The sequence below is a fragment of the Trachypithecus francoisi genome, unplaced genomic scaffold (genome assembly GCF_009764315.1).
Source record: "Trachypithecus francoisi isolate TF-2019V2 unplaced genomic scaffold, Tfra_2.0 Lachesis_group17, whole genome shotgun sequence".
NCBI lineage: Eukaryota > Metazoa > Chordata > Mammalia > Primates > Cercopithecidae > Trachypithecus > Trachypithecus francoisi.
In genome coordinates this window covers 93,221,674-93,247,401 of record NW_022681462.1, presented here as the reverse complement: position 1 = coordinate 93,247,401, position 25,728 = coordinate 93,221,674, and the positions used below count along the sequence as shown (strand labels likewise).

General features: G+C 39.5%; 1 protein-coding gene across 2 annotated transcripts in view; it reads right to left on the bottom strand.

Moving 5' to 3' along the window:
* Positions 1 to 25,728, bottom strand: part of NBAS (NBAS subunit of NRZ tethering complex) — a 426,675-nt gene that overhangs the window by 174,340 nt on the left and 226,607 nt on the right. For both annotated transcript variants that reach the window (XM_033176517.1, XM_033176518.1), the window contains 3 exons: positions 12,770 to 12,883; positions 10,040 to 10,197; positions 8,484 to 8,573 (listed from right to left, as the gene is read on the bottom strand). In XM_033176517.1, the coding sequence (XP_033032408.1) occupies positions 8,484 to 8,573; positions 10,040 to 10,197; positions 12,770 to 12,883 (362 nt within the window). The remainder of the gene's footprint in view (positions 1 to 8,483; positions 8,574 to 10,039; positions 10,198 to 12,769; positions 12,884 to 25,728) is intronic.

The window sequence follows — 25,728 nt, the reverse complement described above, 5'->3', positions numbered from 1 at the left end:
TATCACTTCCCCAGTCAATACCCTTGCGATTTCCTATGCCTGTCTTTAATCTCTTAATCCCGTCCTCTTCTTCGTAAACTGAGGAGGATATGTGTCGCCTCAGGACCCTGTGATGATTGTGTTAACTGCACAAATTGTTCATAGAGCATGTGTGTTTGAACAGTATGAAATCTGGGCACCTTTAAAAAGGAACAGGATAACAGCAATCTTCAGGGAACAAGGGAGATAACACTGGGAGCCTGACTGCACGGGTGAGCCAGGCGGAACACAGCCATATTTCTCTTCTTTCAAATGCAAATAGGAGAAATACCGTTGAATTCTTTTTCTCAGCAAGGAACATCCTTGAGAAAGAGAATGCGCCCTGAGGGTAGGTCTATGAACGGCCCCCTGAGGGTGGCCGCCTTTTATGGTGGAAGCTAAGCCAAAGGGATGAAATAAGCCCTGGTCTCCAGTAGCACTCCCAGGCTTATTAGGAAGAGGGAATTCCCGCCCAATAAATTTTGGTCAGACAGGTTGTCTGCTCTCAACCCTGTCTCCAGATAAGATGTTATCAATGACAATGCGTGCCCGAAACTTCATTAGCAATTTTAATTTCACCCCATCCTGCGGTCCTGTGATCTTGCCCTGCCTCCACTTGCTTTGTGATATTTTATTACCTTGTGAAGTATGTGATCTCTGTGACCCACACTCTATTCATGCACTCCCTCCCCTTTTGAAAATCGCTAATAAAAACTTGCTGGTTTTATATCTCGGGGAACATCACGGATCCTGCTGACATGTGATGTCTCCCTCGGACACCTAGCTTTAAATTTCTCTCTATTGTGCTCTTTCCCTTTATTTCTTAAACCACTCGAGACATCTAGGAAATAGAAAAGAACCCACCTTAACTATCGGGAGCGGGTTCTCAAAAAAAGAAAACTTCTGGCCAATATCGCTGATGAACACTTATGCGAAAATCCTCAATGAAACACTGGCAAAGCAAATCCAGCAGCACATCAAAAACTTATCCACCACAATCAAGTCGGCTTCATCCCTGGGATGCCAGGCTGGTTCAAAATACATAATCAATAAATGTAATCCATCACATAAACAGAACCAATGACAAAAACCACATGATTATCTCAACAGATGCAGAAAGGCCTTAGATAAAATTCAACATCCCTTCATGTTAAAATTTTCAATAAATTAGGTATTAATGGAACATATCTCAAAATAATAAGAGCTATTTATGACAAACCCAAAGCCAATATCACATTAAATGGGCAAAAACTGGAAGCATTCCCTTTGAAAACTGGTACAAGACAAGGATGCCCTCTCTCATCGCTCCTATTCAACATAGTATTGGAAGTTCTGGCCAGGGCACTCAGGCAAGAGAAAGAAATAAAGGGTATTCAAATAGGAAGAGAGGAAGTTAAATTGTCTCTATTTGCAGATGACATGATTTTATATTTAGAAAACCCCATTATCTCAGCCCCAAAACTCCTTAAGCTGGTAAGCAACTTCAGCAAAGTCTCAGGATACAAAATCAATGTGCAAAAATCACAAGCATTCCTTTATGCCTACAATAGATAACCAAATCAAGAATAAACTCCCATTCATAATTGCTACAAAGAGAATAAAATGTCTAGGATACAGGTGACAAGGGACCTGAAGGACCTCTTCAAGGAGAACTACAAATAACTGCTCAAGGAAATAAGAGAGGACACAAACAAATGGAAAAACATTCCATGCTCATGGATAGGAAGAATCAATATATCATGAAAATGGCCATAGTGCCCAAAGTAATTCATAGATTTAATGCTATTCCCATCAAACTACCACTGACATTCTTCACAGAATTAGGAAAAACTACTTTAAATTTTACAGGGAATCAAAGGAGATCTCGTCTAGCCAACACAATCCTAAGCAAAAAGAATCAAGCTGGAGGCATCATGCTACCTGAATTCAAACTATACTATAAGACTACAGTGACCAAAACAGCATGGTACTGGTACCAAAACAGACATATAGACCAAAGGAACATAACAGAGACCTCAGAAATAGCACTACACATCTACAACCATCTGATCTTTGACAAACCTGACAGAAACAAGCAATGGGGAAAAGATCTCCTATTCAATAAATGGTGGTGGGAGAACTGGCTAGCCATGTGAGAAAAACTGAAACCAGACCCCTTCCTTACACTTTATACAAAAATTAACTCAAGATGGATTAAAGACTTAAATGTAAAACCCCAAACCATAAAAACCCTAGAAGAAAACCTAGGCAATACCATTCAGGACAATGGCATGGGCAAAGACTTCATGATAAAAACATCAAAGCAATTGCAACAAAAGCCACAATTGACAAACGGGGTCTAATTAAACTAAAGAGCTTCTGCACAACACAAGAAACTAGCATTAGAGTGAACAGGCAACCTACAGAATGGGAGAAAATTTTTGTAATCTACCCATCTGACAAAGATCTAATATCCAGAATTTATAAGGAACTTAAACAAATTTACAAGTAAAAAACAACCCCATCAAAAAGTGGGCAAAGGGTATGAACTGACACTTATCAAAAGAAGACATTTACACCGCCAAGAAACATATGAAAAAAAGCTCAACATCACCGGTCATTACAGAAATGCAAATCAAAACCACAATGAGATACCATTTCACACCAGTTAGTTAGAATGGTGATTATTTAAAAAAGTCAAGAAACAATAGATGCTGGCAAGGCTGTGAAGAAATAGGAATGCTTTTACACTGTTGTTGGGAACGCAAATTAGTTCAACGATTGTGGAAGACAGTATGGCAATTTCTCAAGGATCTAGAACCAGAAATGCCATTTGACCCAGTAATCCCATTACTCAGTATATACTCAAAGTAATGTAAATCATTCTACTATAAGGACACACGCACACATATGCTTATTGCAGCACTATTTACAAAAGCAAAGTCATGGAACCAACCCAAATGTTGATCAATGATAGACTGGATTATAAAGAAAATGTGGTACATATACACCATGGAATATTACACAGCCATAGAAAGGTATGCGATCATGACCTTTGCAGGGACATGGATGAAGCTGGAAGCCATCATCCTCAGCAAACTAACACAGGAACAGAAAACAAAAGCCCACACGTTCTCACCCACAAGTGAGACTTGAACAATGAGAACACATGGACCCAGGGAGGGGAACAACACACAGCAGGGCCTGTTGAGGGGTTGCGGGAGAGGGGAGGAAACTTAGACGGCAGGTCAATAGGTGCAGCAACTCACCATGTTACCTATGTAACAAACCTACACATTCTGCACATATATCCCGGATCTTAAAGTAAAATAAATTAAAAAAAAAAAAAGTCAGTTAATAACACACATTAGCAAGGATGTAGAGAAACTGGAACCTTAACATATTCTTTGTGGAAATGTAAAAAATGTGCAGACACTTTGGAAGACAAAAAGTTTGGCAGTTTCTTCAGATGTTAAACATAATATAACAAACAATGCAGAAATTCTGCATCTAGAAAAATCAAAACATATTTCCATACAAAGGCTTTTACATCAATGTTCAGAGCAGCATTATTCAAAATAGCTAAGAAATGGAAACAACCCAAATGTCCATCAACTGGTGAATGGAAAAGTAAATGCTGGCCAATATATTGTAATATAACTGACATTCTGCTCACTTTTATTTAAATATTTCTAAACAGTAATTTTATAAATTCAAACTAGCTCTATACTTAGTCCATGCTCAAGTTTTAAACATTAATTAGTCCAGTCATATAAATCTGTAGCCACTTAAAATGCTCATAACAAACTTTCCCACAGTGCAAATTATTTTTTAATGGGAACCTTGTACACAATCCATTTCTAACTCTAATTAGATTTACCTAGGGAAAACGCCATTGGTTAACTGATATACCTAATACTAGCTAAACAAAATGTTAATATACTCTAAGGGGTAGAATACTGTTCCATCTAAAAAGCATAATGACCAACATTAATAAGAACTGGAAATCTGTAATTTTGGTAGTTACTCACAAATTATGCATTTTGTTCTATTTATAGACAAACATCCTGTTCACAGGGACAACAGCAATATCTTCAAACTTGTAGGCTCCATTTGTACTAACATAAATGCTACTGCATAACAATTACATCTTTATTTTGCTTGGATATATAAATAAAAATCATTATTTTCACAAGTGAAGTAATGAAAGTCTTAAGTATTAAAGCAGATTACACATCTGCTTTACTTTATGCTCTAATGTGTTTACAGATTACACATCATCTCTCATTTATGAGCGATAATTTAATGTGGTTATTACCTCTACCATTAATGTGTAACACACGGCATCTTAGAGCTAAGCACTATATTTTAACCTAATAATAGTAGCTATAACATTCTGAAACGTGCCTCATAAATCAAAGCCGTAATGCGTGTATTGAGGGTTTGGACTAGCACTTCATGAGATCTAGATCTATTACAATTTGCTGAAAGGGGACAAAGGCAGATGGGAAAGCTTTTAAGGAGATTTAAAAAAAAAAAAAAAAAAACAAGAAAAGCAAAAGACAATCATTTTGGAAGAACTCCTTTTCCTTGCTAAGTGGAACTTGTAGAGGACTACCAGTGGTCTCCTTCATTTACCGATGGGATTTAATAGAATAACACGTGCCCACTTGCAGTAACACAGCATGGCCCACTCCAAAGAAGCCACCAAGAGGTCAGGCTGACACTTTGTAATTCACTGTAGAAGCAGAAAATAGAAGTCCCCAAAGTCACAAAAGGCTTTTCACAGATTTTGGAAAGAACAAGCAGGTTCCAAATAATTCATAAAGCTGAGCTTAGCAAACACACTGCAATTCCATGCTGAAGAGAAAAATGATACACTCCTCACACTGGCCAAAACATCACAGCACCTCAGTAGTCACCACATGATGACTGAAAATCCACTTCCTAATTCATTTTAGGAAATTAAAAAAAAAAAAAAATCCACTTCCTAATTGATTTTTACCACTGACTGATCATTATGCAGTTGGTGTCTCCAACTGAGCTTTATGAAGCATGACCTAGGCATTCACTAATTGAGAAGCACAGTAAGAGCACAGATAGATGGCACACCTCCAGTGACCGGACAACACCAAGTCACACCGCAAAGTGCTAACGCAGAACAGAGAACACTTAGGGAATATAGAGAAGGGGGCAATTTGAGGACTCAAGGAAAACTTCACAAAGAACATACTTCAGATGGAAGGGGTAAGAGCACAAGACAAGCACAAGAGCACAAGATCAGAAGTGTCCTCCAGACAGAGAGGAAACTCTACAAAATAACACTAAATGGTGATATGTTCTCTACCACTGGAACATAACAGATGTTTGAAAGGCATGAAAAGGGATGACGCTGGAGGCAAGCAGAGTAGGAGATGTGACTGGACAAGCTGTGGAGGGATGAGAGGTTCAAAAGGAACAAAACTTCGGATAAAGATCTCATGAAAAGTAGGTCTTCAATTGGACCTTGAAAGATAACTCCTCCTAATACATGGAATACTGAGTGACCACTGGCTAGTATAAGAACCATTCTGAATCCCACAGAGAGAACAGTATAGAAGTTTAATGTGTTTTTACATCCAATGAGGGAAAACAATAGTTGCTAATCAGTACAACTGCAAGTCAAAACATGCCAAAGGACAAAGTGTATCCACGTCACTCTAGGACCCTAGAAAATGCTATGGCTGCCATCTGAAGGGAGGGAGGGCAACAACAAAAGAAGTCCACTGCCTGCAGTGCTGGCGGCTGAATGCCGTCCTCCACTGAATGTTGCACCTTCTAGAGCTCTGATGTCCAATCTGGTAGCCAGTAGCCTCATGTGGCTATTTACATTTAAATTAATTAAAACTAAGTACAATTTAAGGCTGGATGCAGTGATTCATCACACCTGTATTCCCGGCACTTTGGGAGGCCGAAGCTGGTGGATCACTTGAGGCCAAGAGTTCAAGACCGGCCCGGCCAACATAGTGAAACCTCATCTCAAAAATAAATAAATTAATTAAATAAATTTAAAATTTGATCCCTTAAAAGTGATATTTCAAGTGCCCAATAGCTCTGTGTGACCAGTGGCTACAATGATGAACAGTGCTGGTATGACATATTTCCTTCACTGAAGAAAGTTCTATTGGCAGTGCTGTCCTAGAGTCACTGCTGCAAGAGGAAGAGGCAAAAATTCCATAGGAGCAAAAATTAACATTAAAACCCTCTTTGAGATAATCAGATTACTTAGTATTGAACTGGGAATACACATGCATATTAGATCCATGCTCATTAATTTAAATTTTAATATTAAAAAAAGAGTTGTGAAAATGGGGTAGTTGTATATATTCTACTCCGGGCAAAAGCTAAGTATCTTTGCCCTAATTCCATCAATAGACTCCACAACTGAACCTTTGTACCAGAGTTCTAAAAGTAACTTAGAGTACACAAATACTAATGACTTTGTCAAGATGGATACAGCCAAAAAAAAAAAAAAAAAAAAAAAGTTAGTGCAGCTCACTTACCACAATAGGTGTCTCCCAAAACAGTTACAAGAAAAATAAAGGACATTTTACGCTGTGAAAGTGAAGCTTACCATTTGATGGAATCTCATGAAAAACCAATCTATACAGAGAATCATCACATGTTAATTTATCTAGCTGGGATGTCAGAAACTGGGCCACTGCCTTTGATCTAAAAAATGCTAATTCTATGTTTCTAGAAAGAGTCATGAAAAGTTAAATTCCCTTGGGCAAACAGTGACCAAAAGAAGACAGGTGTCAGGGGGCATACTCTTCCTCCTTCCTCTCCCAGGATGGAAGATTCTGAAACACATATAGACTTAATTGGTGCAGACAATTTTATTCGTAAGAATCTCAATGAGGAAAAGGAAAACAACAAAAATCCAACACAAAATAAGCAAGTGAATTGAACAAGTACCTCAAAAAGAGGATCTCTCCTGCACTATCTCCATCTCATTAGTAATCAGAAAAATATAAATCAATTAATTAGATATCATTAAACACTTAGGAGTATAGGCAAAATTTAGGAAACCAACAATAGCAATGTCCTGGATTGGAGTAACCAGCAATCCTGTACATTACTGTTCAAAGTCTAATCAGTAGCACAAAAGAAAAGCATTTGGCATTATCTATTTAGGTTGAATTATATACATAGCTCACAACACATATTTCCAGTGCTAGATACATGCCTGAGAGAACTGTTTGCCCATGTACACTAGAGACACGTACAAACGATGACAGTCACATTATTTTTAGTCACCAAAATTGAAAACCAATGTCAATGTTCATATGAATAAACTGTAATATGCATACCGAAATTAATTTCTACATGGCAATAAAAATGAATAAACTACAGCTACATGCAATAGCATGAATGGATCTCACACATATAACATTAAGTATAACTATTTCTTTTTTTTTTTTTTGAGACGGAGTCTCGCTCTGTCACCCAGGCTGGAGTGCGGTGGCCGGATCTCAGCTCACTGCAAGCTCCGCCTCCCAGGTTCACGCCATTCTCCTGCCTCTGCCTCCCAAGTAGCTGGGACTACAGGCGCCTGCCTCGTCGCCCGGCTAGTTTTTTGTATTCTTTAGTAGAGACGGGGTTTCACCGTATTAGCCAGGATGGTCTCGATCTCCTGACCTTGTGATCCGCCCGTCTCGGCCTCCCAAAGTGCTGGGATTACAGGCTTGAGCCACCGCGCCCGGCCCAACTATTTCTATAAAATACAAAAATAGGTAAAACTAAACTATCATATTGAGGGTATGTATGGTACATATCAAAATTATTTAAAACAAAAACAAAAATCACAAAGATCTGGTTATCAGGATTAGTCAAGACAATGGTGATCTCTGGAAAGGGAGAGAAAAGTTAGGAATGAAATACAGAAGGCCGGGCATGGTGGCTCACACCTGTAATCCACGCACTTTGGAAGGCTGATGAGGGCGGATCACTTAAGGTCAGGAGTTTGAGACCAACTTGGCCAACATGGTGAGACTCCATCTCAACTGAAAATTAAAAAAATTAGCCGGGTGTGGTGTGTAATCCCAGCTACTCAGGAGGCTGAGGCAGGAGAATCCCTTGAACCCGGGAGGTGGAGGCTGTAGTGAGCAGAGATCACGCCACTGCACTCCAGCCTGGCAAAAGAGTGAGACTCCGTCGGAAAAAAAGCAGTTTAAGAAGGAGAGGGTCTGGGGGATTTGGAAGGCGGTTAGGTACTGCTTCTTTACCTGTAGTTTCATGGGTGTTTTCTTTATGATAGTTTATTGAGCTGAACATTTTCTGGTATACTTTTTTATATGAATGTTATACTTCACACACGCACACAAAAGCAAGAAAAGTGTTCTGCACACACATACACAAAACGCCTCTCATCCACAAGGTTAGGTAATCCCATTTTATTCCACTCTCAGCCACCTTTCAAACTCCTCTTCCTCATTTTAACTTACCTCTTGTACTGCTTTACTAGTTAATGGTGAAGCACTGATATTTTCCCCTCCTTCATGATGGATCTGGAAATTCACTCTTTGATAAAGAATCTAAAACAAGAACAGGCTATGCTGTAAAGGAGTTACATTTTTAAATTTGCTTCTCATCACAATGTAGGCTTGAAATTTAAAAAGTACTTTTAAAAAGAAAATTACCTTTTCATAATGATTAGCTTTCGTAACAGGCTTACTTCAGGACTTCACAGTTTCAAAAGGATGCAATGGTTTCAGAAGTGGGGATCAAGTGTGAAAAAAACTGACATACAATGTAATGAATTGTTACAAGCGGTGTCTATGTTCGGGCCTGGAACAACCTCAATTCTTGCCTCCTCAGACGAATAAATTTGACTGAGGAGCATATAGCAGAAAAAGAGACCAAGGCGAGTTTTAGAGCAAAAGTGGAAGTTTATTAAAAAGCTTTACAGCAGGAATGAAAGGAAGGAAGATACACCTGGAAGAGGCCCAAGTGAGGGATGTGAAGGACAAGTGCGGGGCTTGGCCTTTGGCTTAGAGCTTCACATCCTGGCACACTTCCAGGGTCCTGTGTCCCTTCTCTCCTGACTCGTCCCTTGGGGTGGGCTGTGCACACGTGCAATGGCCTGCTGGCGATGGGAGAGGAGCATGCACAGTGTGTTTACAGGAGTTGTATGCAAGCTCAGCGGCAGGGTTCTTCCCTTTCTCCAGTGGAATGCCCTCACAGGTCATATGCCGGTGAAACTCCACCATTTTGCCGCTTAGTGAACATGCTTGAGTTCACTGGCCATCTCCTGAGATCTTATCAGGAAGCGCTGATCACCAGTTTCAGCGGTTTTTTTCTATCTATAGGGAAACTGTCTTTCCCTGGTGCTGGCTGCAACCAATTACTACTTTAGAGAGGCAGTGTGACAACTGCCTGACCCCTCTGATGGTCGCCTGACTTTCCTGGTGGGGTGGGGGGCCCTCTCCTGTCTTGCTCATGTCTGCCTGACTAGCTACCAACTGTAAGAGAATGACTACGGGATGAAAATGTGAATTCTAGACTCTCCTCATACATTTAACAGTGTTTCTCCACAGGGACACTATCCTCTCCTATGCAGACCTCTCCTGTGAATTTTAGGAAACATAGCATCCCCCCAACCAAAGCCCACCCCAATTCCCAATTTCCAAAGGATCCCTAAGGGAATGGTTGCTCCACTGACTTTAACCCATATGATTTCAGATATATGTTACATGACCATTTAGCATATGTTTAATTCACAACACTAACTTTCCCCATTATTTTCAATAATTTCTTTCCTACTATTACCTTCTATCTTTCTCAAGGCTGTCTTGTATCCTTTCTTCCTTGCTGTTACAAAGCCAGCAACATTATGTTATATCCTAATATTTTCATGTTCCTTTTCCGTGACGATCTAGTTTTCTTCCATAAATTAAAATTCTCATACTATTTTTTTTTTAATGACCACATATCTCAGATACACACACCCAACAACATGCACTTCATACAGGCTAGGATTTCCTTTGTTGAGAGCACTTACTTCTGTCTGCAGAGAGCTGCTAGCTGCCAAAAGAAGTTCAATGCTGCTAGGAGGGCAATGTGTCAAAGCAAAAGCCATGAGCTCTTGACGAGTGCCCAAGTCCTGGTAACCTTCTGATTGTCCTAACTGGCTACAAACATCCCAGCTTTTAGGATAACCTGCAAAATTGGCAAGGAAAAAAAAATGATTCCCAAAAGAAGACGAATATTCAATCTAATATGATAAATGCAACGGCTTCCTGCTCAGGTCTTGTTGTACCAAAGCAAAATCATAGTCATTAGTGACACATTATTTTATAAGCAGAAACAGATAAAAATCTAAGCGAGGAAAGATTAGGGTGGTGTATTATCCAGAAAGTTCAATGCTACTCCAGACAAGTGTTTCTGAAAAACTCTGTTAAATTTTAGATTAACTGACAATAAATGCAAATAATCTACTGAGATTTGATGTTCTGTAAAAAGGCAGTCATCTGAATTCAGAAGACCTGAGAGCCTGGTCCAACCCTGCTACTTAGCACTGGTGTGAGAGCTTTAAGAAAGAGCCAAAAGTATCACAATTCTTTTCCTACTACAAAAGGACAAGAATAACACCTTCCTCTTGGGTTGTTGAAGGAATTAAGTAACATTTGTATGTAAAAGCACATGTAAACTGCAAAGTGCTAGAAAAAAGAGACATTATGATAGATCCCCATACAGAATCACTCACTTTATAGATCAGACAGACATCTAAGGACAGTGACTGAATCACCCTCCAACTCTCAGCAGGGATCTTTTTCCTATACATTATACTCTGAATTCTTAAAATACATTTTTATTCTTATTTGAAGGAATTCCAGCCTTAGGCCTATTTGTCTAAGTACAAAACTTGTAGTACAGAATAATTTTTTCTAAATATGTAAAGTAAAAATTAATTCAGATATTACCCTTACCAGAATAAAATTATAATAAAGCTCTCCATATGAACAATTTAGATCAGTACATTTTCACAGAGAGCCACGGTTATTCTAAATTTAATGTTGCAAAATCACTTGGTCAATATTATGGAACACAGCTCATTTATGAAAACAATTTGCTAATGCTGAAGTTGTAAAATATTGAATATTTTTCGAGAGTTTTAAATGTTTTCATAGATGTAAAGCCAAAGATCCTCTCTGTGATCAAACTTAAATCAGACAACCCTGAGCCCTCTTCTCAACTAGGCCTTAACCTTGGCCCCCAGCCTTGCTAGGCTGCATACTCCAGTTTTAGCAAAAATCCTACTAAGTCAGTTTAGCCAGAATCCTCAAATTCTCAAGGGCTGATCAAATTACTCATCCCTCAGCAGTGATATCTGATCATCCTGGCTGGCCTTCAGCAAGGTCTTATTAAATCATTTTAGCAAGGATCCCCCTGCCCTTGATGTCTCCTCTTACCCACTGACCCTTCAGTTAGCCTGCTGGCTACAAATGTCCAGCTGTCCTTGTTGTATTCAAAGTTTAGTCCGATCTCTCTCCCCTAATGCAGTGGTCTTCATACTCATCACAATAGTCCTTGCTGTTATAACAAGTGTCAGAATAAGGTTTGCTTCAACAGTACACATGCAATAGTTACACAAATCATTAGTACAGAACTCTGTGAGTCATCATGAAGTGAAGCCCTGCATTTTAACCACTCCCTATTAATGTATTGAGAGTGGATAGAAATATGTGTTTGGGCCTTCACATATTCAAGCATAGCCATGGAAAGTTGACAATTTAGTACAGAGCTCATGATAAGAAAAAAAAAAAACAAACAAACTCCCTATCACACTGAAGAATGTGTTCTTTAAATGAGAAATTATTCTACAATAAAATCTCATTATCCTGCAGAGACTTGAATTTGAATTTCAATATGAAGAACTGTGGAGTTGCAAAACCCTTCCCAATTTCTCAGTGTCGGTTTGAAAAGCACCACACTATCTGGCATGGTTTTCTGTATCCCACCCAAACCTCATGGTGAAATGTAGTCCCCAGTGCTGGGTGGGGCCCTGGGGGAGGTGATCAGATCATGGGGTGATTTCTCATGGTTTAACATCATATCCCCTTGGCGCTGTCATTGTGATAGTGAGTCCCTGTAAGCTCTGGTTGTTTAAAAGTGTGTAGTCCCTCCCTCGTCTCTCTCTTCCTTCTGCTCCAGCCAGGTCAGCCTTCTGCTCCCACCCGCCTTCTGCCATGAGGGAAAGTTCCCTGAGGCCTTCCTGGAGGCAGATGCCGCCACGCTTCCTGTATAGCTTGTGGAACCGTGAGCCAATTAAACCTCTTTCCTTTATAAATGACCCAGTCTCAGGTATTTCTTTATAGCAGTGTGAGAACGAACTAATACACTATCTTTAAAAAAAATTAAAGAATGGAAATATTGACTATATACACACAAACTAAATAATCTAAAAATTCAAATTTTCTCTTAGATAACAAATACAGGAAATAGCATTAAAATATTTTACATAAAATTATTTTTAAATGACGAGCATGTTTTTAATAGGGACTAGAAAGCAACCAAAATCTCAAATAAAATGTAATGTCTGAATCTGTGAAAATGTTTATATCAACATATAAGTACATAGCCTATATACTTATCAGTGCTCATAAAATGTATCTCAAGCCTCAATGTGGCTGGCTTTCCAATCAGGTCAATTGATATCAGAACAGACCTTTTCCATTATTCATCACATAAAGAGGACCTGAGCAAAGTGTTAAATAAGCTGTCTACTCACCCGTGGCCATCAGCTCCTGACAATGCATATTGGCTGCTTTGTAGTCATGGAAGCGAAGTGCTTGCTCCACTAAAAGGACTAGAACCTGTCCCCGCCTTTCTTCTGGGTCCTCACCTGTAAGTCCAAGCAAAGGACTTAATGATTATGACAAGCAACATCAATTGATAGAAGAGCTTGTTAACACTGTTTTTCAAATTACTTCAGAAATAAAACAAAGAGATTAGACGGATTTGCAATGATGAGAGGAAAAAGTTGCTTTGACCTTTCAATCCACTTATGAAGCATGGAATTAGCCGTCAGTCTCCTAAGAGATCAATGATTAATATTAGTTCCTAATTAAAATACCCAAACCAGCAAGTCCAAAATCAGGGTAGTTTGGAGCCCTACAAAAAAGTCTTGGTATTACCATGGTAAGGGAAGGAGAAGAAAATTTATGTTTCCAAAAGAAAGCAGGTTATAAAAGGGGCTTGAAAAATAATGACCAGCAGATTAAAAGAATGGACAAAGATGATGCAGCAATAAACTTCTCATATTAAAAATTCAACTACTATTTAGAAATTGGAATGCAAACGTTGTCCAGAGCACTGGCAAAGATTGTTCCTTAACAAATTCTCGTTGGGCTCCTCTGAGCCTTACTGGGGCCCTGTCCTTGGACATATCCTTGAGAGCCCAATTTTAGCAAAACTTCTGCGGTCAGTTGTAGCCAGAATCCTCCACTCAGGATATCTGATCAAATCCCTCATCCCTGCCACCAACTCCCAGATGTTATCTGGCCACCCTGGCCAGCCCTCAGGCAAGAATTTGTACTCTGTCAGGTGGTTTAACCAGAATGCCTCCTTACCCCAATGATTCTTCTTTGTAATTTTCCATCTGCCCCAACTTAGGTTCCAACATAAGTAAAACCCAACTCAATGGAAACAGTAAAATCAGAAATAACCAACTGTACTCTAACTAGGGACTACCCACATTAACTAATCAAGTATTTTCTTTGTCCACAAACACCTTATAAAATTTTCCCATCACATCCACTCAGAAGAGCCCTGAACTACTTTGAGTTTGGTGCTGCCCGATTCATGAATTGCTATCTGTTGAAAATAAACCCTTTAAAATTTTTATGTGCATAAGTTTATTTTAACAAGCCCAATTTCTCTCTCTTACTGCAAAATTCCATTGCAGTAGTCCCTATACCTATAGTGCAGAGTCTCTCTTACAATTTTTTGTTTGTTTGTTTGCTTGTTTGTTTGAAGAGACAGGTCTCCCTACGTTGCACAGGCTGGTCTTAAATTCCTGGGCTCAAGTGATCCTCATGCCTCAGCCTCTCATTTAAACATGCATCAGGGATAATTTTTTCATTACCAGCACCCATGGATCTCAATCACACAGATGTATGTATATAAAAATGGGGATGAAAAATACAACTTATATCTTAAAACAAGTTTTATATTAACTTTACCCTGTGTAAAAAGAATCACTGTGAGATAAATAGGAATGGGATATGGCTCCCCCTTCATATATTTTTTCTTTTTTCTTCTCTTGTCCAACTGATCACAAAACCCACACCACAACCTTGCTGGCAATATACCCACTATCCCTGGGGCTTTAGTCATACCAAGAGAATGGCCATTCTTCAGTGCTCTCATAATGTTTGACCATGCCTTTTACTTAAAGAATTCTGGGAAATGGACTTAAGAAAATCTAAATATCAAACCAAGGTTGTGGAGTGTCTCTCCTGGGGGACAAAGGCTGGAAATGGATTTGCAGCCTGTTGCTACCAGCCAGACCACCAAGTGACCCATTACCTTAGGTAACTATGGCAACCAAATTAACACCGACCTGCATACCCTACCACTCACATGCACTGCCCAGCCCAGCTGGTGTACTTTACCACAGATATCAATTCCTGCTCTTTGCCTAAAAACAAAAACAACAACAAAAAATCCCTACCGTTTTTTTTCAGGGAGTCTACAGAGAGTCCTTGTGCCTCTGCTGTCTCCCATGTTCTTGAGCCCAAGCCCTAAAATAAAAGCCTTGTCTAGGAAAGCTGCTTGGCTGTGTGCGTGTGTGCATGTATTTATTTAGAGATGCAGTTTCTCTCTGTTGCCCGGGCTGAAGTGCAGTGGCACTACCACTGCTCACTGCAACCTCGACCTCCCAGATTCAAGAAATCCTCCCACCTCAGCCTACAGAGTCACTGGGCCTACAGGGACATACCACTAAACCTGGCTAACTTTTTTATTTTTTGTACAGACAGGGTCTTGCTATGTTACTCAGGTCAGTCTCGAACTCCTGAACTGAAGCAATCCTCCTGCCTTAGCCTCCCAAAGTGTTGGGATTAGAGGTATGAACCACCACACCTGGCTTGTGTTCATTTTTATTACGCAATAAAGGAGAAGCCAAATGGCCTGTGATCTGCAGCAACCACAACATTACTATGCTAGCCAATACACTGTCTACATTAAATTAAACAATGATTTTTGATGTTTTTTCCTTCTAAAGGCTAACAGAATGAAAATAATTTGGGGCTCAAGGGATCACAGTTCTGGCATACGGGTTATTTCAAAGTGAAAATATTTGAGCTACGGAAGATGCAGAAAGAAATTCTAACTGAATTTATCTTATCTGAATAAAGCAGAGTCTCCCTAAAATACAACTGCAGTTAAACCCCCTCCACAGGAGTTTCCTGAGAACTCAGTTGGCATACAGACTGTCAGCATCAAAAAGCCCAACAGAACCTTCTATACTTTCCTACTGAAGCCCTAGCCCCTCCCACTCCATCCCTCTTTTCATTAAGTTGGTATATAAACCTTACTTCTTGCTATTCAAGAGTTATTAATAACTAAGTGACTTCTGCATGCATGTGTAAAAAAAAATCTTGTTTTTCTCCTGTCTATTGTCAATTAATTCACAGGCCCCCCGACCAACCATTTGAAACAAAGTAGATGAAGAAAAAAGTTTCCTCCCAACAGGGACTTTAAACATTTTTGCTAGGTCTTTTAAAAGCATTTTCCCCTTTGAACGATCTTAAATGACAAATATAAAGGGGGAAAACCCTTAAACACAAAGTAAGTTTATAGTTTCACTGACAGTGCTCATCTTTTATTATCAGACTCAGTTTCCAGAGTCTAAAAAATACACAAGAAAAACTCAGCTCATGTTAAACGATCTAAAATTATTTTCCCAAAAGTATTTTTAGAAAATATTTTTTAAAATATTTTACATAAAATATAGGTTTTCGTTGCCCTTGCAACATATTCCTTTACTTTTCACTTGCTTAAAAACAATTTATTTCAATGGTAGGCCATCAGGACAAAAAAAAAATTGTGATTATCTTTTTAATAATCTTTATTATCTATTAAAATGTAAGCTTTTGGTGGACAGGAGTTGGTTCATAGTTGGATGTTCAATACCCAGCATTAAGTAATGCACATAACAGAGAGGCTCAAAAAAATACAGTCAGGAGTTGCTTAGCAAGAGGTATACATTCTATGACATGTGTCGTTAGGCAATTCCATCTTGAGCAAACATCACAGAGTGCCCTCACACAAACCTAGATAGTATAGCCTACTAAACACCTAGGCTATATGGTACAACTCCTAGACTACAAACCTCTACAGTATGTTTCTGTACTGAATACTATGGGCAACTGGAATGCAATGGTAAGAATTATGTGTATCTAACCACAGAAAAGGTACAGTACAAATATTGTACAAAAGATAAAAAATGGTAACTGTATAGAACATTTACCATGGATGGAGTTTACAGGACTGGAAATTGATCTGGGTGAGTCAGTTTGTTGGGTGGTGAGTGAATGTGAAAGCCGGGGATATGACTGCACACTACTGCAGACTTTATAAACACTCTACACTGAGGCTACATGAAATTTAGTAAAAAAAAAAAAAAAAATTTCTTTCTTCAGTAATAAGTTAACTATAGGTTACCATAACTTAAAAAAAATGAACAAAACAAAAAACAGTGTCACCTAGGCTGGAGTGTAACGGCATGATCAACAGTTACATAACTCACTGTAACCTCATGGACTCCTTGGTTCAAGGCAGCCTGCTGTCTCAGCATCCTAAGTAGTTAGGCCTACAAGCATGCATCATCACACCCAGGAAATTTTTTATTTTTATATTTTGTAGAGACAGGATTTCACTGTTTCACAGGATGGTGTGGAAGTCCTGGCCTCAAGTGATTCACTTGCCTCAACCTTCCAAAGTGTTGGGATTAGAGGCCTAAGCTGAAACGTTGAGACTTTTTTTTTTTTAACTTTTTAAAACTTTTCTTGTTAAATGCTAAGACACAAACACACACATTAGTCTAGCCCAAAAACAGGGTCAAGACATCAATATCACTTTCTTCCACCTCCACATATTGTCCCATTTGGAAGGACTTCGGGGCCATAACACATGGAGCTATCATCTCCTGTGATATCATTGCCTTCTGGAATCCCTCCTGAAGGAACTACCTGAGGCTATTTTACAGCTAACTTTTTTCTTTTATGAACAGGAGGCACACCTTTGAAAATAACATAGTATAGTAAATATATAAACCAGTAACATAGTCATTTAGTATCTTTACCAAGAATTATGTACCAACATAATTATATGTGAGAAACTTACATAACTGGCTGTATAGGAAGTTTACATCTCCATCACCACAAAAAGGTGAATAATGCGTTATAATGTCTGATGTCACTAGGCGATAGGAATTTTCAGCTCTATTTTAATTTTATGGAACCACCACTGCATATGAGATCGTTGTTGACCAAAATGTCATGTACCACTGCTGTGCAGTACGACTGTAAATTCTCAATGAAACAGGCACAGAGGCCAGGCACCATGGCTCACACCTATAATCCTAGCATTTTGGGAGGGTGAGGTGGGTGGATCACTTGAGGTCAGGAATTCAAGACCAGCCTGGCCAACATGGTGAAATCCTGTCTCTACTAAAAATACAAAAATTAGATTACAATCATGTCATCTGCAAACAGGGACAATTTGACTTCCTCTTTTCCTAATTTAATACCCTTTATTTCTTTCTCCTGCCTGATTGCCCTGGTCAGAACTTCCAAAACTATGTTGAATAGGAACAGTGAGAGAGGGCATCCCTGTCTTGTGCCAGTTTTCAAAGGGAATGCTTCCAGTTTTTGCCTATTCAGTATGATATCAGCTGTGGGTTGATCATAAATAGCTCTTATTATTTTGAGATACATCCCAACAATACCTAATATATTGAGAGTTTTTAAGCATGAAGGGCTGTTGAATTTTGTCAAAGGCCTTTTCTGCATCTATTAAGATAATTATGTCATTTTTGTCTTTGGTTCTGTTTATGATGGATTACATTTATTGATGTGCGTATGTTGAACCAGCCTTGCATCCCAGGGATGAGGCGCACTTGAACATGGTGGATAGGCTTTCTAATGTGCTACTGGATTCGGTTTGCCAGTATTTTATTGAGGATTTTTGCATCGATGTTCATCAGGGATATTGGTCTAAAATTCTCCTTTTATGTTGTGTCTCTGCCAGGCTTGGCCTCATAAAATGAGTTAGGGAGGATTCCCTCTTTTTCTATTGATTGGAATAGTTTCAGAAGGAATAGTACCAGCTCCTCTTTGTACCTCTGGTAGAATTCGGCTGTGAATCTGTCTGGTCCTGGACTTTTTTGGTTGGTAGGCTGCTAATTATTGCCTCAATTTCAGAGCCTGTTATTGTCACCTTCTTCCAGATTCAGTCTTGGGAGGGTGTATGTGTCCAGGAATTTCTCCATTTCTTCTAGATTATCTAGTTTATTTGTATAGAGGTGTTTATAGTATTCTCTGATTGTACTTTGTATTTCTGTGGGATCAGTGGTGATATTCCCGTTATCATTTTTTATTGCGTCTATTTGATTCTTCTCTCTTTTCTTCTTTATTAGTCTTGCTAGCGGTCTATCAATTTTCTTGATCTTTTCAAAAAACCAGCTCCTGGATTCACGGATTTTTTGAAGGGTTTTTTGTGTCTCTATCTCCTTTAGTTCTGCTCCGATCTTAGTTATTTCTTGCCTTCTGGTAGCTTTTGAATGTGTTTGCTCTTGCTTCTCTAGTCCTTTTAGTTGTGATGTTAGGGTGTCAGTTTTAGATCTTTCCTGCCTTCTCGTGGGCATTTAGTGCTATAAATTTCCCTCTATACACTGCTTTAAATGTGTCCCAGAGATTCTGGTACGCTGTGTCTTTGTTCTCATCGGTTTCAAAGAACACCTTTATTTCTGCCTTCATTTCATTACGTACCCAGTAGTCATTCAGGAGCAGGCTGTTCAGTTTCCATGCAGTTGAGCGGTTTTGAGCTAGGCTCTTAATCCTGAGTTCTAGTTTCATTGCACTGTGGTCGGAGAGACAGTTTATTATAATGTTCTGTTCTTATACATTTGCTGAGGAGTGCTTTACTTCCAACTATATGGTCCATTTTGGAATAAGTGCAATGTGGTGCTGAGAAGAATGTATATTCTGTTGACTTGGCATGGAAAGTTCTGTAGATGTCTATTAGGTCCACTTGGTGCAGAGCTGAGTTCAATTCCTGGATATCCTTGTTAACTTTCTGTCTCGTTGATCTGTCTAATGTTGACAGTGGGGTGCTAAAGTCTCCCATTATTATTGTGTGAGAGTCTAAGTCTCTTTGTAGGTTTCTAAGGACTTGCTTTATGACTCTGGGTGCTCCTGTATTGGGTGCATATACATTTAGGATAGTTAGCTCTTCTTGTTGAATTGATCCCTTTACCAGTGTGTAATGGCCTTCTTTGTCTCTTTTGATCTTTGTGGGTTTAAAGTCTGTTTTATCAGAGACTAGGATTGCAAACCCTGCCTTTTTGGGTTTTCCATTTGCTTAGTAGATCTTCCTCCATTCCTTTATTTTGAGCCTATGTGTGTCTCTGCACGTGAGATGGGCCTCCTGAATATAGCACACTGATGGGTCTTGACTCTTTATCCAATTTGCTCAACGAAATAAAACAGGACACAAACAAATGGAAGAACATTCCATGCTCATGGATAGCAAGAATCAACATAGTGAAAATGGCCATATTGCCCAAGGTAATTTATAGATTCAATGCCATCCTCATCAAGCTGCCAGTGACTTTCCTCACAGAATTGCAAAAAACTACTTTAAAGTTCATATGGAACCAAAAGAGCCTGCATTGCCAAGACAATCCTAAGCCAAAAGAAAAAAGCTGGAGGCGTCACACTACCTGACTTTAAACTATACTAAAAGGCTGCAGTAACCAAAACAGCATGGTACTGGTACCAAAACAGAGATATAGACCAATGGAACAGAACACAGCCTTCAGAAAGAATACCACACATCTACAACCATCTGATCTTTGACAAACTTGACAAAAACAAGAAATGGGGAAAGGATTCCCTATTTAATAAATGGTGATGGGAAGACTGGCTAGCCATATGTAGAAAGCTGAAACTGGATCCCATCCTTACACCTTATACAAAGATTAATTCAAGATGTATTAGAGACTTAAATGTTAGGCCTAAAACCATAAAAACCCTAGAAGAAAATCTAGGCAACACCATTCAGGACATAGGCATGGGTAAGGACTTCATGACTAAAATGCCAAAAGCAATGGCAACGAAGAAAACCAAAATTGACAAATGGGATCTAATTAAACTAAAGAGCTTCTGCGTGGCAAAAGAAACTACCATCGGAGTGAACAGGCAACCTACAGAATGGGAGAAAAATTTTGCAATCTACTCATCTGACAAAGGGCTAATATCCAGAATCTACAAAGAACTTAAACAAATTTACAAGAAAAAAATCAAATAACCCCATCAAAAAGTGGGCAAATGATATGAACAGACACTTCTCAAAAGAAGACATTTATGCAGCCAACGGACACATGAAAAAATGCTCATCATCACTGGACATCAGAGAAATGCAAATCAAAACTACAAAGAGATACCATCTCACACCAGTTAGAATGGCAATCATTAAAAAGTCAGGAAACAACAGGTGCTGGAGAGGATGTGGAGAAATAGGAACACTTTTACACTGTTGGTGGGAGTGTAAATTAGTTCAACCATTGTGGAAGACAGTGTGGCAATTCCTTAAGGATCTAGAACTAGAAATACCAGCTGACCCAGCCATCTCATTACTGGGTATATATCCAAAGGATTATAAATTATGCTGCTATAAAGACACATACACACATATGTTTACTGTAGCACTATTCACAATAGCAAAGACTTGGAACCAACCCAAATGTCCTACAATGATTGGCTGGATTAAGAAAATGTGGCACATATACACCATAGAATACTATGCAGCCATAAAAAAGGATGAGTTCATGTCCTTTGTAGGGGCATGGATGAAGCTAGAAACCATCATTCTCAGCAAACTATCACAAGGACAGAAAACCAAACACCGCATGTTCTCACTCATAGGTGGGAACTGAACAATGAGAACACTTGGACACAGGAAGGGGAACATCACACACCGGGGTCTGTTGTGGGGTGGGGGGAATGGGGAGGGATAGCATTAGGAGATACAGCTAATGTAAATGACAAGTTAATGGGTGCAGCACACCAACATGGCACATGTACACATATGTAACAAACCTGCATGTTGTGCACATGTACCCTAGAACTTAAAATATAATATAAATAAATAAAATTTGAAAAATAAAAATACAAAAATTAGCTAGGATGGTGGCGGATGCCTGTAATTCCAGCTACTCGGGAGGCTGAGGCATGAGAATTATTTGAACCCAGGAGGCAGAGGTGGCAGTGAGCCAAGATCGTGCCACCGCACTCCAGCCTGGGTGATAGAGTGAGACTCTGGCTCAAAAAAAGAAAAACACAAAAATGGCATAGATTAAATTCGGAATGTCATTTTCAATTATAAGACAAATAATTCAGCTATAAAACAAATACAATGTAATTTGGATATGTAGGCTAAAAAGGACAAAAATCTAAAATATTTCATATTTCAAAGAGCCTGAAAATTATTTTTATTATTTCCAGGAAATGTCCGGGCACAGTGGCTCATGCCTATAATCCCAGCACTTTGGGAGGCCCAGGCAGGCGGATCACCTGAGGTCAGGAGTTCAAAACCAGCCTGACTAACATGGAGAAACCCCATCTCTACTAAAAATACAAAAAATTAGCCAGGTTTGGTGGCACATGACTGTAATCCCAGCTACTTGGGAGGCTGAGGAAGGAGAATCACTTGAACCCAGGAGGCAGAGGCTGCGATGAGCTGAGGTCATGCCATTGTACTCTAGCCTGAGAAACAGGAGTGAAACTCTGTCTCAAAAAATATATATAAATATTTCCAGGAAAAAATAGAAAATATGGGCCGGGCGCGGTGGCTCAGGCCGGGCGCGGTGGCTCAAGCCTGTAATCCCAGCACTTTGGGAGGCCGAGACGGGCGGATCACGAGGTCAGGAGATCGAGACCATCCTGGCTAACACAGTGAAACCCCGTCTCTACTAAAAAATACAAAAAACTAGCCGGGCGAGGTGGCAGGCGCCTGTAGTCCCAGCTACTCGGGAGGCTGAGGCAGGAGAATGGTGTAAAACCCGGGAGGCGGAGCTTGCAGTGAGCCGAGATCTGCACTCCAGCCTGGGCGATAGAGCGAGACTCCACCTCAAAAAAAAAAAGAAAATATGTATAGGACCCTTGATTTTCCAAGCTATAATATGGTTTGGAGGAAAAAGCAAACATGTTACAGAAAGGGTTGAATAAAACTTTAAAAATGTGTCCCTATCCATCTTCTTTATGTGCTTCATAAGTTTAAATAAAATCCAAGGCAAGTGTTGGCCCAGTCTATTCTAAAAAGATTCTAGGGCCAGGTATGGAGGCTCATTGCTTGGTGGTGAACTGCTTGAGCCCAGGAGTTCAAAACCAGCCTGGGCAAAATAGTGAGACCTCGTCTCTGTAAACAAAAACCTAAAAAATAAAGTAATAAAATAAAGAAAGAACTGGTGGTTGGGGAGAGATTCTCACCTGTGAATGACAGCTTCAGGCCATAGAGTTTCCTCCTGCTCTGATCTTCTCTTCCTGACTGACTACCTATGGATTTCAGACTTGCTTAGCCAATCCCCACAGTAGTAAAAGCCCAGTCCTGGTAATGAAGTCTCTAACATGTGTCTCTCCTACATTTTCTGCTCCTCTGGTTGAGTCGCGACTAACAGACCAGGTATCTAAACTACTCAGTCTCTTTCATAACCTCATTTGGATGCATTCCTTTCTCTTATGTTATCAGATCAATTAATTTTTGTTTTGAGATGTGGTAAAATCTGCTGAATGTCTATGAAAAGAGCCGGATGCAAAGGTCTTGTGAATGAAATGAAGGACAATAAAGTCCACTCAAAAAAGGTGGAAACATAGAACACTAGTAAAGGGTTTAACTCAAAACCTCTTAACTATGAAATCCTCAATAATTATTTAACTTTTCTCTATTCCTATCTCCTTACTTTCAAAATGAGATTCTATTTCTGCCTATAAAGGACAAAGAAGGAACTGAGATAAGTATTAAAGCATAAAATGAGTATTATTATTGTTGTTAATAGAAATTGTTTATAAAGATATGCCAAACAGTTATCTTTCAAAGTTATTTAACTGTTTTTAACTCAAGAAAATTCCAATCTGAGCAGGTGGATTAAATGAAAAATATAAGCAAAGGGCTCATCTGAGTGATTTAGTCCTACAAATAAAGTGGAAGTGATAGTGTGTGACTTCCAAGAGCACATTACAAAAGGTATCACATCTTCCTCTTTGCTTTCTTGTGAATCAAAGCGCTCCAGGAGAAACCAGCTGCCATGTTGAGAGAACACACTCAAGCAGCCCGAAGGAAAGTTCTATGTAGCAGGAAACTGAGGCTTCTTACCAACAGCCATAAAGGACTGAGGCCCCCTGCCAAGAGCTATGTGAATGAGCCCTCTTAGAAGCAGAACCTTCAGCCCCATTAGTGCCTTCGGGCGGGGTCTGTAAATATTCCCCGTGAAGTTGGTAAGGTCTGTGTAACTGCGTCCAGGAATAAAATACACTGGAAATGAAGCAGCCCGAATATCAAGGCTAGATTTGAAAATGCAGGTGGTGGTCACACCTGTAATCCCAGCACTTTGGGAGGCCGAGGCAGGTGGATCGCCTGAAGTGAGGAGTTGGCGACCAGCCTGACCAGCATGGGGAAACCCCGTTTCTACTAAAAATACAAAATTAGCCGGGTGTGGTGGCACATGCCTGTAATCCCAGCTACTCGGGAGGCTGAGGCAGGAGACTCGCTTGAACCCGGGAGGCACAGGTTGCAGTGAGCGAGATAGCGCCATTGCACTCCAGCCTGGGCAACAACAGCGAAACTGCATCTCAAGAAAAAAAAGAAAATGCCTTGAAGATTTTGCTGGTTTCTCCTGGAGCACTGACTCCAGAAGCCTTCAGCCAACAAGAAGGAAGTCTGGGTACTCTGAGACCATCAAATGGAAAAAGCACAAGGAGAAATCAGAGAGAAGAGCTGCCTGTAAAGCCCTAGAGCAGCCCCTAGCTATTTAAGTCTTCCCAGCCCAAGTACTCAGACATATCAGTAATGTAGCCTTTGACATGAGTCCATCCCTACCCACGATCTGATGCAATTTCATAAAAGACCATGACCTGCTTAGCTGAGCCCAATCTCCAGAGGAGATTGAGAAAATCTCTTTTCTCTTTTTCTGGAGAGAGAAAAATAAATGGTTGTTTTTTAAGCCACCAGGTTTTGGGTGGTTCGTAAAGCAGTAACAGATAACCAAAACTCTCTATAAGGTAAAGGCCACCTGCTTTATGATAACTTTCTTAATTCCCCAGGCAAAAATTAGCATGGCCTTTCTTCAAGTCTTCTAATATTTGTTTACATAAGCCATGCACTAGGATCACATCCTGTGTTGGCAGCATAATTACTTGTTTCCCTGGCTCTCTAAGAGTCTAAATTCTCAGAGGGCAGCAGCTATGTGTAACAGAACTTTGTATCCACAGTACCTAGCAGAAAAATATTACTTTCTCTCTTCCCATTAAAAATTCATATAGATTACCAAGACCACAGGTATTCCTGTTACTATGTTAACACATCAAGAGGAAACAGATCCTAGTAGGAGCATAAAAATGCAGATGGCACCTCTGAGCTGCTTTGTTAGCTTCTGTGGCCTGGACCCTTATGGAATTCTTCCCTGACGATCAGAGTTTACAGAGCACTTTCCCATGCATTAACTCATTTGGGTCTCTCATAACTTCATGGGTGAAGAAAGGGGGTATCATTCCTATTTTCCAGATGCAGAAAATGGAACTAAAATAATTTAGCAAATGTGTGGCACAGAGTTAGAACTTGAACCAGTGTTCTGACTCCACGTGCACTGTTCTCCCCATTCGTTCCAGATGTCTCACAATGACTGGCCCTAATCACACTACCATCACATTGCCATGTGCAAATCCAAAGATAAAGATGCTGATGCTATATCTTCACACAGACTAGAAAAGGATAAGTGACACACACGATTACTAAAACTAGAGACCTTAAGAGTCCTACATATTACAATTGTAAAATATTTAGTCCATTAAATATGTTAAATATATATGTGACTTAGAGGAATCCAATGTGAAACCAGTGCTTATACAACCAAATGACCAACAACTGTTCGTGCAGAGATCAGCATAAGACAAAATCACCAAAAAAAAAAAAAGTATTAAAAAGACTGGTGAGCAGAACAATGTAGTTAAGGAAATATGAAATGTAGAGTCAAAAAGACTTTCCTTAAAAGCCAAAGCCTACTATTTAACCTTGCTGGGCAAAATATTTAACTTCTCTGATCTCCAACTTCCCTTGCAAAATGAGAATAATACCAAAATCAACATCATTTATGAGATGATTAAATGAGATACAATACATGAAAACGCCACCAAATAGTAAATGCATAAAGTTTTCCAACAAATTGTTCAGGTTCAAACACAAAACCAA